Here is a 17,716-nt window from a genome sequence, read left to right on the forward strand (position 1 = left end):
TCACTAACTGGTCCTGCACTACAGGGTGTAGGAGGTGTTATGGGCAAGCTGGGCAGCAGTCTGCGCACTCTTTGGCTCACTAGGGGCACGGCAGGCTCACTACTAGCAGAGGGTTGATTCTCCTTGGCTGCTGGTGTGGATTCTTCTGCCTCCTGGGCCGGCTGCTCTTCCAGCTCTACCTGGTCTTCTGTAGGCACTTGAGGGACTGGCTGGAGAAAGGTGAGGACGGGCACCACGATAGCGTTGTTTACTTGTGTCCAGGACCGGGGAAAGTCTCCGAGTACGGTGCTGATCATTTCCTCCTTTTCCTCTATGGGTTGAGGGTCTTCCTGATCTTCATCCGTGCTTTGCAACTTCTCGGGGCACTTTTTCAGGTGGTCTCTGGAGACAGTGGCTGTGGTCTCTCCTCCATCCTTGCTGATGATGTACACCTTTGGATTATTGTGGTTTGAGGGCAGTACGATGTACGGGTCCTTTTCCCACTGGTCGTCCAACTTATGGAGCCGCCTTTTTCTTTTCAAGACCTGCTCTCCAGGTACCAGGGGAACAGCGGGAGCATGTTGGTTATAAGTCCTCTCCTGCCTTTCTCTTGATTGACAGAGACATCGCTCGACGCTCTCCTGTACTTTCCGGTACTGCTGCTGCCGTTCTGTATCCCAGTCTGCTTCTGGCGAGGTGTCCTCGGGTGTCAGGACTCCCATATCCAGGTCAATATGCAGCTTACCAGGTCTTGCTCGCATTAGGTAAGCCAGGGTACAGTTGGTGGAACCTACCGGGATGTGGTTATACAGGTCCACCAGATCGGGCAGTTTCTCAGGCCACAGACTGCGTTCTTCCAGGGGCAATGTTTTTAGCAGATCTATCACCACCTGGTTCATCTTCTCGCAGAGTCCATTGGTTTGGGGGTGATAGGGCGTTGTTCTTATCTTCTTGCAGCCATACAGGTTGCTGAACTCCTGGAAGACCTCTGCTTCGAAGGCTGGTCCTTGGTCTCTCAGCACTTGGTCCGGGTACCCGTGTGGGCGGCAGAAGTGCAGCTGGAAGGCTCTGGCTGCTGTCTGAGCCATCAGGTCTTTGACAGGGACCACCACCAGGAACCGGGAGTAGTGATCCACGATGGTTAGGGCGTAGACATACCCGCTTCTGCTTGGAGCCAGTTTAACATGGTCCAGAGCGACCAGTTCCAGCGGCTGCCTGGTGATGATGGGCTGCAGGGGAATCCTCTGGCTGGCACGGTCCCTTCTTCTTAGATTGCACAGGCCACAGTCTCTACACCACCTCTCAATGGCTCCTCTCATGCCTATCCAGTAGAACCGTTCACGCAGCAGGAACTCCAGCTTCTTCCATCCGAAGTGCCCTGCCCCATTGTGGTAGGCCTCCAGCACCATAGCTGCGTCCCGTCTCGGTACCACAACCTGCCAGATCAGCTCATGTGTCCGGGAATTGACCATTCTGCGGCACAACTTCTCCTTATAGAGAAACAGTCTGCTCTTCTCCGTCCACAGTTGCTTGGTCTCTTCCGGAGCATCTGGGTCCAGGCGGGCGTCAGCCTGGGTCAGCATCTCCTTCACCAGACGGACTGCGGGGTCACTGTCTTGCATCTCCGCCCAGTTGTAGTGGGGTAAGGGGTTGAACGTAGCGGATCGCTGGCCCCTCACACGGTGGGAATACTGGGTAATCCCATGACGGTGGAACGCAGGGAGTTCATCCTCTTCCAGTTCTTCTGGATCCTCCCCTCCGTCCGGTAGGTTTGGCATCCTGGACAGGGCGTCCACGTTGGTATTGGAGCATCCTGCCCGGTATTTGATCGTGAACTCAAAATTGGACAGGCGGGCCATCCATCTCTGCTCCAGGGCACCCAGTCTTGCAGTGTCCAGGTGTGTCAACGGGTTGTTGTCCGTGTACACGGTGAACCTGGAAGAGGCAAGGTAATGCTTAAAACGTTTGGTTACTGCCCACACCACTGCCAGGAACTCGAGCTTGAACGAGCTGTAATTCTCAGGGTTTCTTTCCGTGGGTCGCAGTTTTCGGCTGGCGTAAGCAATTACCCGTTCTCTCCCCTGCTGGATCTGGGACAGTACGGCTCCTAGCCCGATGTTGCTTGCGTCCGTGTGGAGGATAAAGGGCTGGCTGTAATCAGGGTACGCCAGGATTTCATCCCCCGTGAGGGCCATCTTCAGCTGGCGGAAGGACTCCTCTTCCAGCTTTTCCCATTTGAAGGGTGGCTTCTGGTTTTTGGCCTTCCTGGACTGGCCTATCAGGAGGTACTGCATAGGAGCTGCCTTCTTGGTAAAACTGGGAATGAATCTTCGGTAGTAGCCTACCAACCCGAGGAACTGCCGCACTTCCTTTATGCTGGATGGTCTTGGCCAGTCCTTAATCAAGGTGATCTTGTCAGGGTCGGGGGCTACTCCGTCAGCACTCACCACTTTCCCAGGTACTGTACCTTTGGCTTCAGTAGATGATACTTCGAGGGTTTTACCTTTAGGCCATAGTTTGCCAGGGCCTCAAACACTTCTGCCAGGTGTTCCAGATTGTCCTCATAGGTCTTGGAATAGACGATGACATCGTCCTGGTATAATAGGACCGTCTCGAAGTTCCGGTGTCCCAGACAGCATTCCATCAACCGTTGGAAGGTTCCTGGTGCGTTGCAGAACCCGAACGGCATACAGTTAAATTCGCTGAGTCCCATCGGGGTGGTGAATGCGGTCTTCTCCCGGTCCGCCTCTGCTACAGGAACCTGCCAGTACCCGCTAGTGAGATCCAAAGTAGAGAAGAAGTTAGCAGATTTTAATGCAGCTAAGGACTCTTCTATCCTTGGTAACGGGTACGCATCTTTGTGTGTGATATGGTTGACCTTCCTGTAGTCTACACACATTCTCATGGTGTTGTCTTTCTTTTTCACTAAGACTAGTGGAGCTGCCCAGGGGCTACAGCTGTCCCTAATTACCCCAGCCTCCTTCATGTCTTTTAGCATCCCCTTGGTGTGTTGATAGTGTGCAGGGGGTACGGGTCGGTATCTCTCCTTTATGGGAGGATGGTCTCCCGTGGGGATGTGATGTTCTACCCCCTTTACTCGCCCGAAGTCCAGCGGGTGTTTACTAAACACTCTCTCGTACTCTTTAACCACCCGATAGACTCCCTGTTTTTGGTGTGAGGGAGTGGAGTCAGTACCCAAATGCAGTTGCTGACACCAGTCCTCCAGTGGTTTCTTAGAGCCGTTACCTTCCTCTGGTTGAGATGGAGGCAAGGGTTCCACGGCCTGTACAGAGTTCTGGTTGATGGTGAACAATTTGGCTAGCGTGGCATACCGGGGCAGGTATACTTCTCTCTCCCCGATATTGATGATGCAGATGGGCACCCTCCCATGGCGTACATCGACCACCCCCCGTGCTGTTAAAATGGTGGGCCTACTGTCTGCGTAGACGGGTTCTACCATTGCTTGGTAGTCTCTACCTCTTAGACCAATAGCTGCCCAGCACCAAATCATCATCTCACTTTTCGGGGGCATGGCAATAGGGAACGGGTTACACATTCTCACGCTACCTATCTCACCACCAGATAGTTCCACCTGTTGCCGTTTCATCAGTGCCCGGATCTCTTTTTGGAGCACACGCTGCTGGCTGGAACTGGCGTTCTTGGCAACCTGTTGCAAAATAAGAATCACCTCTGCAAGACAGTTTTCAATTACGTTAGTACCTAGGGTTATTTTTGGGTGACTCTCGCGACGGTCAATGTCCACAATGATAAGTCCTTGTGCCGGCAGTTCAACTTTACCGACCTTGATGGTCACTTCCTTAAATCCTATCTGTGGCACGGGCTGACCATTGCTGGCGATAATGCTCAGGTCGTCATCTGGGTAGCGGGTTATGTCCGAGTCATTCCAGTACCGCTTGAAGAGCACGTACGGGATGGTGGTGATCTGTGACCCGGTGTCTAGAAGGGCACTCATAGGAATGCCATCCAATACCACAGGCAAGACTGGACGTCCCCCTACGTATTTGTCACGCCAGTTTGATGGGCCTGATGATCTTATGCCTGGGGGTTGGCCCTCTACCCCAGGTTGTGCCCGTTTAAATGACAGTACCTTGCCATAAGTCCGGGTTGATTGCAGCGGTGGCAGATGGGTCGTCCGTCCTCGTTGTATCTGTCGCTGGGCCTTCCTCTGGCCGGTGGGGTCCTCCTCAGTCGGCGCCACGGGACGTCCTCTGGTCCGGATGCCAGCTGGATCTTTCCTGGAGAAGAGACCTGTAAAGACTGCACAGTTCTGGTTAGCGCAGCAACGCTCTTAGTCAGCTCTTGGACCTGATGGTGCAGGTCTGTTGCCGGGTCATTGTTCTAAGCCTGCGCATCAGCTCCCACAGGCCCTGCAGACAAGTGCGCCGCGTCCTGGTGATAAGTGATAGCAGGGCGCCTGTGGGTCACAGCGCCACCTGGTGCCGGTTCTCGGAGCACCCGGATGGCTCTGTCCTTGAACTGTGCAAAGTCCAGGTCAGGGTCCTGTATGGCCATTGCCCGCAACTGGGTTCGGTGGGCATTGCACAGTAGACCCTCAATAAATTGTTCGATCAATAGCTTGTCTTCATTTCCCACGCTGTCAGGGTCTGCCTGTTTAATGGCTCTCAGGGCCTTTTGTAGGTTTAGAGCATAGTCTCTTATACTTTCATGTGCCCGTTGTTTGCACCCGTAAAATCTGAGTTTTATCTCGGCTGAGGTGCGGGTATCAAATGTGTCTTTCAGCCGGGCTAGTATCTCTCTGACAGTCCTCTTCTTCCCAGGTGACCAGGACTTTACCTCCCTTTGGGCTGCCCCGATTAGCTGGGCCACCAGGATGCTCACTTTTTGCTCTTCCGTGAGGGGGTATACCTGGAAGAGGCTATCAAGTCTTTCCCTAAAGTCACTCAGGGTATGTGACTCCCCTGAGTACTGGGGTAGGCAGGTTGCCCCCGGGATATAAGGCATGGTGAATGGCATGACCGCTGCAGCAGTTGCGCTGGCGGCCGGTGTGGCGGTGGAGATCCCCTCGGTGTCCGACATCCTTCTTCCCCCCTAGTGGACCGTGGCCTACCTTGCGATGCTCTTGCTCCGTAGGCCGCGGCTCCGCAGTCGATCGTCGGGGTTGAGGACCTGGCGTCGCGCTCCGATGACGTCAGCGTCGCTCTTCCTTCCTTCCAGGACCTTACGCAGCGTCGGAGCGTGGGGCGGAGCTTTGGTTCTCGCGCGCTTTCGGCGTCCACGCCCCTCTTCTTCCCGCGCGGCGTCCCGAAGATGGTGTCCGAAGGCGGGAAGCAGCTGCGGATGGCGGGAAGACGGCAGAAGACGGCGGGAAACAGTCCAAGATGGCGTCTGATGGCGGGAATCGGCTCCGGATGGCGGGAAACGACTCCGGACGGCGGGAAACTTCACCACAGGTAAGTTCAAAAGTCTTTTTCAGGCACGCTGTACCTGGTGGTTGCGGGCACGAAATCCTGCCGACTACGCCAAAGTTGACGCGCCCCCTGGGCCTGTGCTGTGCAGGGGGATACCCGGAGCCGGATCGCTGGGGGTTGTAGTCTCAGTGTGGCGGTGACCCGGTCCGTGCCCAGGGCGGTCAAACCAGTGGCAGTCTTAAGTAAGAACAATGTCCGACTACGCCACCCGTGGATTGCGGTCAGTGGGGACCGCAGCTGCGCTGCCGACCGCTGAGGCTGATGTTGTTTGCGCAGCTGAGTATGGGATAACTCCCCACGGGAGAAGTATTGCCTCAGGGCAGCTAATGTGGATGACGGGAGTGATGGTGTCAGCGTCCCAGTAGTAATGGTGCTGGTGCGGCGATGAAACACAGAGACGTGTGGTGCAGTTCAGGGTCTTTACTGATGGTATAAAGCAGACCCTCCCGGGACTACTGGTTAGCAGTAGGGGCCTGGTCAGTCTGTGAGCAAGCAGGATCTCCCCTGGCCAGGTGGAGTTTTAGGCCTCCCCGACTATCTGCACTCTTTCCTGGCTACCTTGCTCTATGCGGGTAGAAGTAGCCCACGTCCCTGAGTATACCGTGTGGTGCTCACCCGTATGGCCGGTGACTTGGGGCCTTCCGTTAGCCTCCGCTTCACGATGGCGGTGCTGGTCCCTTGCTTGTGACCATGCCTCCGGGCTTCTAAGGCCAGAGGACATGGAATCCCCTGCCGGTTGGATTCTGCTGCTGGACCTGGATGTCCCCACAGCCTCGGACTCCGTGTCCGGGTTTAGTGTCTTCAGCCAAGGCAAGCTATCTAGCTTCCAGCCTCTGGCACTCGCTCCTGCTCCTACAGAGCTCCTGTTGTAACTCTCCCTTTCCAGGCTCTGACTGCTCTGCTTGTTCTGCAGGCTCTGTCTCTGTCTTCACTCACTAATCCCGCCCCAGACCCAGTTTATAAGGGCAGATTCCTCCCCTCCCCGGTCTGGGTGGGCCGTGTTGCATGCTTAGGGCTCCTGACCAGAGAAACCACCCACTTGCTCTCAGACATAATATCTCTATTACTGTGGTAACCAGACCCCTGGGGTGCCACAGGTAAATAGTCCAAGGTTCTGGTCCTTAGTGGCCTTTCCCTACTCCTATAGACAGAGGATGTGTGTATAGGGAGAGACTTTTCAATCTAGGGAAGAAGCTGCTGTCAACTGGTCTCTTGGACTTCTCATCTGAGTTGCATGGTCACCCTTATAAATGGGTTGTCCAGGACTATTTTATTTTTTTACTATGAGCCTAAAAACTAACAGGCAGGTAGTTGCTAACAGAGGTAACTACCTGCCTGTTCTATCCGGCGCTGGCTCAGAGAGGTCACCAACCGCTCATGCCGGAGATTCAGCTGCTCCACGTCGACAGAGCAGCTCTTCTTCCAAGCTGCTCTATCGATGGACCGTGACTACCAACATCATGCTAACTGACAGCAGGCTCATCAACAGTCACGTCCTGTCAACAGAGCAGAGTGGAAAAGAAGCCGCTACTCTGTCAACGTAATGTCAGCGAAAGTCGTTGAATCAGTGGCATGAGTGGTCTATGACCGCTCTCTGCTAGCAGAGATTGGTGCCAGGTCCAACAGGCAGGCAACTATCTTCCTGTTAGTATTTAGGCCCATGGTAAAAAAATTAAATGGTCCAGAATAACCCGTTTAAATGTATGTTTTCTCTTAAATGCTGCAGCGTTTCCAAGTAAAACATACCTAGCTGAAGTAATGGAGTCCGAGTCTGATTTATTCTGCCTGTGGCTTTGGCTGCATGAATCAAATGTCAGGTTCCCATTAATGTAAATTTGTATGATATGCATGTGGCTGGTATTTGCATTAAAAAAATTACAAGCCTCTTGAATAGTGCTAAAACTTAATTATTAATCAGTGTTTACCAATTAATTTGGATTTAAGGCTTTGTTCCATAGGACATATATCACCTATACACAGGATAGATAATAAATGTATGATTATTGGGGGTCCAGTTTCTGTGATTCCCACTGTCCCAACAACTGCGAACCCAAAGTCTTGTGTGTGAATAGAGAAGTAGTGCGCAGTTGTGACCACCAACCTTATGGACAGTGAATAGAGCAATGGTCGACCATGCTCACTGGTGTTCTATTCACATAGTGGATTTTGGGACCTACAGCTCTTGGGGCCAATGGAGGTTTCATAAATTTATCAGCTATCCTGTGGATAAGTGATATATATTGTTTATGGGACAACCCCTTTATCAGTATGCAATACTGCATTTCAGCAGCTTCATAAAAAAAGTGCTTTTCCAGTTGATACAACTACTTAAAAGACCTTCAAAAAATGACCTAAGCTATAGAATGAATATAGAGTAAATGGCCTAAGTTTTACATCTGCAACAAATTAATAATTCTATGTTATTATGATTTTCAGGTTGATCCTCAAATTAAATTTATAGATGTAAAATTAATGTAAAATCAACACAGAAATTTCTCTTTTTATTTTAAATAGGAAAATGGCATCTTGGGGTAAACTGTAATGCAAGGGATGATTTTTGCCACCATCCATTAAACCATGGCTTTGATTATTTTTACGGTACTCCCTTCACACTTATCAATGACTGTGAAGTCTCAAGGCCAAGTGAGGTTCACCTGAAGATTAAAGATAAGTTATGGTTGCAGGCACAGGTATTCATTATCACAGTGCTTACACTAATAGCCTGCAAGAAATGGAAATTTATCAACATTCCCTGGAAACTGATTGTGATCTGTGCCCTGCCTGGCATATTGTACTTCACGTATTGGTATATAGCCTATGCATTCCTACCCTACTGGAACTGTTTATTTATGAGGAACTTTGAAATTATTGAACAACCGATGGACCTAGAAGAAAAAGCTGGGCAAATGGTTAAGGAAGCCAAGGAATTTATAAATAGGTAAAATGTACTTTGCACATTAGCTATAAAGTAGAGTACAATGGTTAATAGTTAAATTCTGGTAGAACATTATGTTGTCTTTATTCTCTGTGTGTGCAGCTCTCTGAGTCTTTTATACTTTATTTGAGCATGAACATTTTTTTGGAACCAGTAATAACATTCTTAAATTTATGAAGGGGTGCAAGAGAGGCATAATAACAGAAGAAATATATCGGATAAGCTTATCCCTTGGTTCATAAGTGGCATCATCCATATATTCAGCTATGTCGATAGTGTAAGCATGACCGCTGTGCACTGACACAGAAACTCTACAGTTCTCTATTGCAGACCTGTATTGCACTTTGTGGCATTGTGTGTTGCCTCTGTGGACCGGTAGCCTATAGTTTAGTGGTCTGATATGGTAGTATTTGTGAGGTCTTACTGTAAAAAAAAAGCTAATGATGAAGTATGGCCCTTTGCAGCCAGTCTGACAGAGTCAACCTGACTTCAATCCTGTGGCAGCCTTCTGAATATCTGATGGTCACAGTCAAGCAGGTGTTTCTCAGTGGCTTCTCTGTTGGTCTGCCTTGGATTCTTTGTACTCATTCTGAAGCTCAGCTGCAGTATGATACTCACTTACCATACCATGTGGTTAGGAAAGTCATCCCTCTTACATTTTGGTCGGTTTCCACAAGTCTCTGTATTCAGCCTGGTTTTACACATCCACAGCTTCACGCCTACAGCAGTCAAGATCATGTCACATGGACCTTTTCTCCCCGTCATCACTAAGGGACCCTCCCTGAACACTTGATCACATTTTACTTGGATCCACAACCTCTGATCACTGACTGACTGTTTCTTCAAACCTCTGTATTCAACCTGGTCCTGTAGAGCCCGTGTTTCAGTCAAACAATACAAGTTAGCGTGACAGTGGAACTATAGGGAGAGACTTTTTCATCTAGGGGATACACTTCTGTCAACTGATGTCTTGAACAACACACCTAAGTTGCATGGTCACCCAGCCTGCTCTTAAATGTATGTTTTCTCTGAAAAGCTGCAGTACTTCCAAATGGCACATAGCAAGCTGAAGTGATGGAACCAGTATCTGATTCATGCTGCCATGGATCATGCAGCATGAATCAGATATCAGGTTTCCATTCATGTAAATGTGAATGACGTGGGTGTGGGTGGCCTTGCTAAGTATCTTAAAGTCTCTGTCAAACAAGTGTTCGCAGTGCCCCCTCTGTTGACTAGTGTTGAGCCACCCCCGTAGTGTTCGAGTTCGGTTCGGTTCGTCGAACACCCGTGTGTTCGCCGAACTGTTCGTCGAACACCTTCGAACACCGTTAAAACCAATGGCAGGCAAACAAAAACACATAGAAACACATAGAAAACACCTTCAAAGGTGTCCAAAAGCTGACAAACTGCTCAGAAGACATAACTAACACATGGAAAAGTGACAAGTACATATAGTCATGCGAAAATAAAAGAGGTGGAGGAGTAAAAGGAGGGGGAGACACAGATACAGGCATGTCATGCCCTTCTAAAATCCAAAAAGTGAGAAGCTGACACGGCCAGTCCGCTCCTGCCCATGCCACCTCCGTGTCGCCGGGTTTGTGCCAGAGCCGCGGTGAACCCTGATGGCCAGCCCCCCTCTCCCAATACTGGTGCCTGTCCGCTGGTGGGTCGAGCGAGGCCCCCTGTGGTGGAGGCAGCTCTAAGCTTTTTAATTTAAATTGTCTCTCTAATTTGAATGAATACACTTTAAATCCATTTACAAGGATCTATTGGAGGGCAAGTCTCATGCCAGCAGCCGCGTAATTCCAGCTCCAGTAGCGTCCACTAAAGCTGCTGCAGTTAAAAAGCTTTTATAAGGATAGAGCTCGGCTGTCCACCGCAAGGCATCCTACTGCCAGTCCCAGCCCCTATGCCTTGGGGTGCCTCCTGATGCTCTTCACTAAGTATCCCATGGTCCCGAAGCATTTTCTTTGAAAAAATTAAGTGTCTAAACTACAGGTGGTGTAGCTTGCTTAACAGCCGGGATAATCCGCTGAATAGCAGACATTGCTATTAGGCACAAAGTATTTCCTAGGCTAGATGCAGTTAAAAATTTGTAATTAGATACTCTCGTTGGATGCTGAGAAAGCATTCCATAGAGTCTCCTGGCACGCCATATATGATTCTCTTAAAAAGCTTGGGGTAGGGGTCTAGGGGACCCTTTTATAGCCAAAATCACGGCCCTGTATCGCAATACGTCACCTAGGCTGAAGATAAATGGAACTGTAGCACCCTGAGGGCTCGGTTGCTACAGACGTATTGCACCTCACCCAGAGGTGTGATATCTCACTCTCAGGTAAGGATGGAGTGTGGATCAGGACCCGACACCTGCATGCATTACACCACATTGCCGTGGGGCAGGGCGACCAATATGCCCCTGAGATGGGCACGACAGTCCCTGTCCCTGGCTGGAGTGGGGGGAGGGAACACTGAGGAAGGGGAACCCTGTAGTGCAGGAGCAGGGAGGAAGCAGTTCCTGGGTGCATTGAGAAGGGAGTATAAAAGGTGGGCACCATCTTAGTTCAGTGCAGAGAAGTCTGAGCAGAAGTGGCAGGGAGCAGGGGCTCTGCATGAGCTCTGCTCCGGAGGCGGGCCTAGTAACAGAGGCCCAGGCCTGGAAGAGGGAGAAGGAAGGAAGAGGAGCGGAGAAGGCTCCAGGAACGAGGAATGAAGGGATCCCAGGGGTGCGGACGGGCGAGTCGCCACCGCACGCCCGAATCCACCTGCGTGGAGGGGTCAGGCCAAAGGGGGAGACCGGTCCCCGAACTAGTGGAGGCAGGAAACGACCCTCAGCTAGAAACCGGAGGCTCTGACATTTTATGTGGCGCAGCCCCTCGCTACACCCGCTAGGAAGGCACCACATAGGGTCAGGGAAACTGGCGCCAAGTTTACCAAGAGGAGGCCCGAGGCAGCTGGACAGAAGTGTTGGTAAGAAAGGCCAGACAAAGGACACACAAAGGGGGTCCTGTGAAGTGCTCCAAAGTTATCTGGGAGTTCTCTGAGCCCCTCACCTGGTGAGCACAGTACGACGTGGGCAGCCGTTACCTGCAGACGTGGTCTGGATAATAAGAATTGTGAGTAAAGGCCCTGAACTGCATCACTGACTCCGTGTCGTTACTGCTGCTGCCCTGCACCATCACCCCCATCCTCCGCATACACTGCCCTGAGGCTATACTCCTCCCGTGGGGAGTTATGCTACGCTCTGCTGCACCTACAACACCAGCCTCAGCGGTCTGCCCTGTAGCGGCGGTTCACTCTGACCGCAATCCACGGGTGGCGTAGTCGTACATTTAAACATCAAAACCACATAAATAGTTCCGCCACTGGTTTGACCGCCCTGAGCCACGGAACCGGGTCGCCGCCACGAAGACTTCAACCACCAGCATCCACCAAAAAGAGTCCGGCTCCGGGTGTCCCAAGGCCCAGGGGGTGCGTCAGAACATTTTCATCGCCTTTCACAATCACCAATGGGACAAGGCAGGGATGTCCTCTGTCCCCTCTCTTATACATCCTAGTGACGGAGCACCTGCTCTCATCAATTCGCCATAACCCCAATATTAGGTGGATTGAGGTGGGAGGCACCGAGTACAAGTGCTCTCTATTTGCTGATGATGTCCTAGTATATATCACTCAATCACATATATCCATCCATGCTGTTATGGCTGAAATAGATCACTTTGTTACATGGTCAAATTTTAAAATCAATGCAGCGAAGTCTGAGGCCCTCGATGTCTCCCTCCCCAAATCCATATAGGATTCCATCCAGTCCAACTTTCCCTTTGCCTGGCCCTCACAGGGTATCAAATACTTAGGAATTCCTATTCATAGAGACCTCTCCCATCTATGTTATCTTAATTTTGGGCCCTTTATTGAACAACTCCATACAGACCACGGTTGGCAAGTTAGAACTGTAAGATTCACTACGTGAACCGCTGGTGTTTTGTGGAAAAGCACATGTACACTGCGTTCCAAATTATTATGCAAAAAGTGTTTAGGAGTGATAAGGGAAGAATTTGTTTGTTTGTCAGTTAAACTCATTGATGGTGATGTGTGTCAGGGCTCTTTATATCACTGTAAGAAATTGCAGACACCTGTGCTAATTAGTTTGGCAGGTGTGTCCAATGAAAGGCAAGACTACTTAAGAAGGCTCTCTCACATTATTAAGCAGCCTACATTTTCTGCCAAAATGGGAAAGAAAAAGGATGTGTCGGCTGCTGAGAAGCAACAAATTGTGGAGTGTTTAGGTCAAGGCATGACTACAATCAACATTGTGCGATGATCAGGATGAAGTGTCTTGGCAATCAAGAAGTATGTAGCTGATTCACAGTACACACGTGTGCGTGCTGATAAGGGCAAATTGAGGACTCTTTCCTACAGGCAATTACGTCAGGTTGAAAGAGCAGCGGCAAAAAAGCCTTGTCATAGCAGCAGACAAGTTTTTGAAGCTGCTTGTGCCTCCAACGTCCCCCGAACAACAAGATGCAGGGTCCTTCAGAGGTTTGCAGCTGTGCATACGCCATCCTGTCGACCTCCTCTATCCACTTCACACAAGCAGAAACGGCTCCAGTGGGCCAAACATTACATGAAGACTGATTTCAAAACAGTTTTGTTCACGGATGAGTGCCGTGCAGCGCTCGATGGTCCAGATGGATGGAGTGGAGGATGGCTGGTTGATGGACACCCCACGCAAACACGGCTACAGCGCCAACAAGGAGGAGGTGGAGTAATGTTTTGGGCTGGAATCATGGGGAGAGAGATTGTCGGCCCCTTTAGGATCCCTGAAGGCGCTAAAGATGAACTCCATAATGTATGTGGATTTTCTCAAACAGCACTTCCTGCCATGGTTCAAGAAGAAGAACCGTGTATTTCACAGCAAGATTATTTTTCTGCATGATAATGCACCATCTCATGCTGCACATAAAACATCTGCATCTCTGCCTGATATGGGCATAAAAGGGGACAAACTTATGGTGTGACCCCCATGCTCCCCTGACCTCTACCCCATTCAGAACCTTTGGAGCATCATTAAAAGGAGTGTCTATGATGGCAGGAGGCAGTTCACATCTAAGCAACAGCTCTGGGAGGGTATTCTGTCCTCATGCAAAACAATTGAAGCAGAAACCATCCAAAACCTGACAAATTCAATGGACGAGAGAGTTCAGAAGCTCCTTTCGAACAAGGGGTCCTATGTGAAAATGTAACATCACCTAGAATAAAGTTTTGAGTTGAAAACTGTTTGATTTCAGTTTCTAACAACCTGCTAATGCTTATAATTTCAAAAATGACCATTTTTTTGGTCTTTATTAAAATGAAAAGGTTGATCGAAAAGTTTGGGGGATCTAAGAGTGTGGCAACCCAGTAGTCATGATTACTTCGAATTCTGACAATATGAGGGTCATGCTGCAGGTAGTGCAGCAAGAAGGCACTTATGTGTCTTGCGCATCTCGGAGCCCCAAAATTATTTTCCGGGCTAGATGCAGCTAAAAATTATTTTTAATTTTAAATCTGGTGAAGCTTTAGTATAGATGGCCTAATAGGATCAGTGCTGCACACTGCTACAAAGCCCAAATTATTTTCCAGCCAAGATACAGATAAACATGATTAGTAATTTGAAAGCTTAAAACGGTTGGTAGGGTGATTTTAACCAATCATCAAGCTTTTACTCTCCCCAGGATGACACAGGGGTAGAAAAGTCGTTTCGGATCCATGATTTGTTCATCTTTATGAACGTGAGTCTGTCTACATTATCAGTGGAGAGCCGCGTGCGCTTATCTGTCAGCACACCACCAGCAGCGCTGAACACACGTTCAGACAGAACGCTGGCTGCGGGGCATGACAAGATCTCCAAGGCGTAAGTGGCTAGCTCCGGCCATTTATCCAGATTGGAAGCCCAAAAAGAGCAAGGGTCCAGTGACACAGTCGTGGCTTCAATGTTTACTTGGAGATACTCCTGTACCATCGTCTCTAGGCGTTGACTATGTGTCAGACTTCTTGTCTCCTGTGGCCTTGCAAAGGATGGGCTAAAAATGTGGTGAAATGATTCCGCAAAATTGATGTTACCAGCAGATACTGTGGTTCTGTTACGGTTTGAGTGCTGAACACTTGACGGTCCTACGGTTGGCAAGTTGGAACTGTGAGATTCACTACGTGCACCACTGGTATTTTGTGGAAAAGCACATGTAAGATTCTGCAACAGTCTCTGCTGATACTCCTGCATGCATGCATCCCTTTCTATGGCAGGAATAATTTCTGCAAATTTACTTTTGTACCGGGGATCTAACAGTGTGGCAACCCAGTAGTCAGGATTATTTCTAATTCTCACAATTCGAGGGTCATGTTGCAGGTAGTGCAGCAAGAAGGCACTCATGTGTGTTGCGCATCCAGGAGCACCAATTCCCTGTTGTGTTGGTGGCGAGGTAACAATCATGTTTCCTTCCTCTGTCCTCTCCCCCCAACCTCGCACAACAGAAATGTGATCAAGGTCTCCCTCATCTGATGAGTCTTCCATCAGTTCGTCCTCCACTTCTTCCTGGGCTCCTGCACCTTCCTCACTAGTTTGGCTGCTACCATGCGCCCTGGTAAAACCATCTCCCGCACCCTCACATGCCTGCCACCTTAGTGCTGCCGACCGTCTGGACCTTGCAGATGTTAGCCCTTCCGCATACAACTCCTCCTCCTCTACTTCCTCCACCTCCTCTTGTGCCACCACCTGACTCCGAATTCTGTTTAACATGTGCTCCAGCATGTAAATCACCGGAATAGTCATGCTGATAATGGCATCGTCAGCACTAAACATCTTCGTCGCCATTTCAAAACTGTGCAGAAGGGTGCATAGGTCCCTGATCTGAGACCACTCCTCCAGCGTGATTTGCCCCACCTCTGAATCTCGTTGGCCCAGGCTATACGTCAGAACGTATTGCACCAGGGCTTGTCGGTGCTGCCACAGTCGCTGCAACATGTGCAGAGTTGAATTCCACCGGGTAGGCACATCGCATTTTAGCCGGTGAAGTGGCAGGCCCAACGACTTCTGTAGAGATGTAAGTCGCTGAGCTGCGGGATGCGAACGGCGGAAGTGAGCACACAGCGACCGTGCCCTCTGCAGAAGGCCATCTAGTCTGGGATAGTGGGCTAAAAATTGCTGGACAACCAGGTTCAACACGTGAGCCATACAAGGCACATGTGTGACATTGCCCCGGCGAAGGGCCGCACCCAGGTTTGCAGCATTGTCGCACACGGCCTTCCCTGGTTTCAGGTCCAGTGGAGACAACCATTCATGAAATTGGTTCTCCAGAGCTGACCACACCTCCTCAGCTGTGTGACTCACATTTCCCAGACATTTCAATGTAAAAACCGCCTGATGACGTTTAGCCCTACTGCCAGCATAGTAAGGAGGTGTGCAGGATCCCTTCTGCGCAGTTAGAAAGCTTGTGGCATGACCAGACAGGCTTTGGGTGCAGGTGGAAGACTGAGAGGAGTTTGAGGAGGCAGAAGCAGTGGAGGAACTTTGACATAAAGAGGATTGACGCACAACTCGTGGGGATGGCAAGACTTGGACAGCAGCCCCTTGTCCTGCTGTCACCATAGTTACCCAGTGCCCAGTCAGCGACATGTAACGCACCTGTCCATGCTTACTCGTCCAAGTGTCTGTGGTGAAATGCACCCTGTCACACACAGAGTTTCTCAAAGAAGCGGTGATGTTGTGTGCGACATGCTGGTGGAGCGCAGGCACACCTTTCTTTGAGAAGTAGTGCCGACTGGGCATCTGGTACTGGGGCACTGCGACGGACATAAGGTCTCGAAAATCCTCTGTGTCCACCAGGCGGAAAGGCAGCATTTCTGTAGCCAAGAGCTTGCAGATGGTGAAATTCAACCTCTTAGCTTTCTCATGGCTAGGAGGAAATGGTCTTTTACTTGTCCACATCTGAGGGACCGATGGCTGGCTATTGTGCTTAGACGGGGTTGATAAGGGTGTCCCCGGCAAACTGCCGGTCTGTGAGGAAGATGCAGGCGGACAGGTTAGGTTGCCTTGATCCAAAGGTGGTGCTATCGATGTCGGACAGCGCTCAACACCAGCTGGTGTTCCCACCTCCAAAGAAAATGATGACCTGCCAATCACGCTGGCTGTTGCGGGTAAAGAGGTGGCAGGTCTGCGCCCCAAAACAGGTGTGACTGCTGTCCCCCCAGTCACAGAGGATGAAGAGGCCGCGGATGCACAAGATATGGCAGACGGTGGTTGGCCCGGCCGGCTAGGCCGCATTGTAGCACACTGAGCTTCCCACTGCAACTTATGCTTCATGTCCATGTGCCGGTTCATGCATGAAGTACTCAAACTATGTATTTTTTGGCCTCTACTTAGCTTTTGCTGACAAATGTTACAGATAACACGAGTTGGGTCATCTTTATCGATCTGAAAAAATGCCCAGGCTATGCAAGGCTTAGCACCCATGCGACCTGAAGAGCCACCACGACTTGTGGTGAGAGGCAGAGTTGTGTTTGAGGATGCAGTTGTTGACGTGCTTCCAGTACTACGTCTCTGTCCAGGAAGGCGCAACCTGACCTCGTCGTCACTAGCATCTTCCTCCACCTCCTCTGCTGACCTCATCTCTTGGCTGACTGTGGGTTGACAGTAAGTGGGATCTCCAACCTCATCATCATCACCCTGTGCGTTATCACACCCGTCGTCCTCAGAGCCAACCTGTTCCTGCCCTGACAAAAAACTAAAGTTGTCGCTCCAATCAGGTATTTGAGTCTTATCATCGTCTTCCTCATTGTCTCCACCAACAGGAGTTACAGTTTGGGAATGAGGGTCTACATTATGGTCAGAACCTTCTGCGTCTGGTCCTGGATCCGACTCATAAAGATTCTGGGCATCAGTGCAGATCATTTCCTCGTCTGGATTCACAGAAGCGCTGGAGTCGACCTCTGATTCCCAGGCTATAGTATGAGTAAACAGCTCTGCAGACTCAACCATCTGTTCTACCTCATACTCAGACGGGCAGCTGGAGATTTGGGAACTGTGAGGAAGCAAGTGCGATTGGGGTGACACCTTTGAGGACTGGAGTATTTGTGATGTTGAAGTTGATGTGGAGGAGAGCCCACTTAAAGGAGCACTTGATATCCGTTGAAGCACCTGCTGTTTTTGTGCCTCATCTGGAATTTGTAGCGATTGGCGTGGCCGTAAGAAAGGGATCTTATCACATTGTCCGCTAAAAGAAGTAGACATTTTAGTTTGGCTGGAAGATGGTCTTTCTTCTGCAGATGTTACTGTTGCTTTAACACCTACCCCACGGACACAACCTTTTTTCCCCTTCCC

At 50.2% G+C, this 17,716-nt stretch overlaps 1 protein-coding gene across 1 annotated transcript in view; it reads left to right on the forward strand.

Moving 5' to 3' along the window:
- LOC141252975 (arylsulfatase H-like) overlaps positions 1 to 17,716 on the forward strand; it is a 129,584-nt gene that overhangs the window by 34,021 nt on the left and 77,847 nt on the right. Inside the window, exon 5 of the mRNA XM_073670729.1 lies at positions 7,944 to 8,367. Within this exon, the coding sequence (XP_073526830.1) occupies positions 7,944 to 8,367 (424 nt within the window). The remainder of the gene's footprint in view (positions 1 to 7,943; positions 8,368 to 17,716) is intronic.

The sequence above is a fragment of the Phyllobates terribilis genome, unplaced genomic scaffold (assembly GCF_046119375.1).
Source record: "Phyllobates terribilis strain yellow unplaced genomic scaffold, ASM4611937v1 Scaffold_2__4_contigs__length_985480577, whole genome shotgun sequence".
Lineage (NCBI taxonomy): Eukaryota > Metazoa > Chordata > Amphibia > Anura > Dendrobatidae > Phyllobates > Phyllobates terribilis.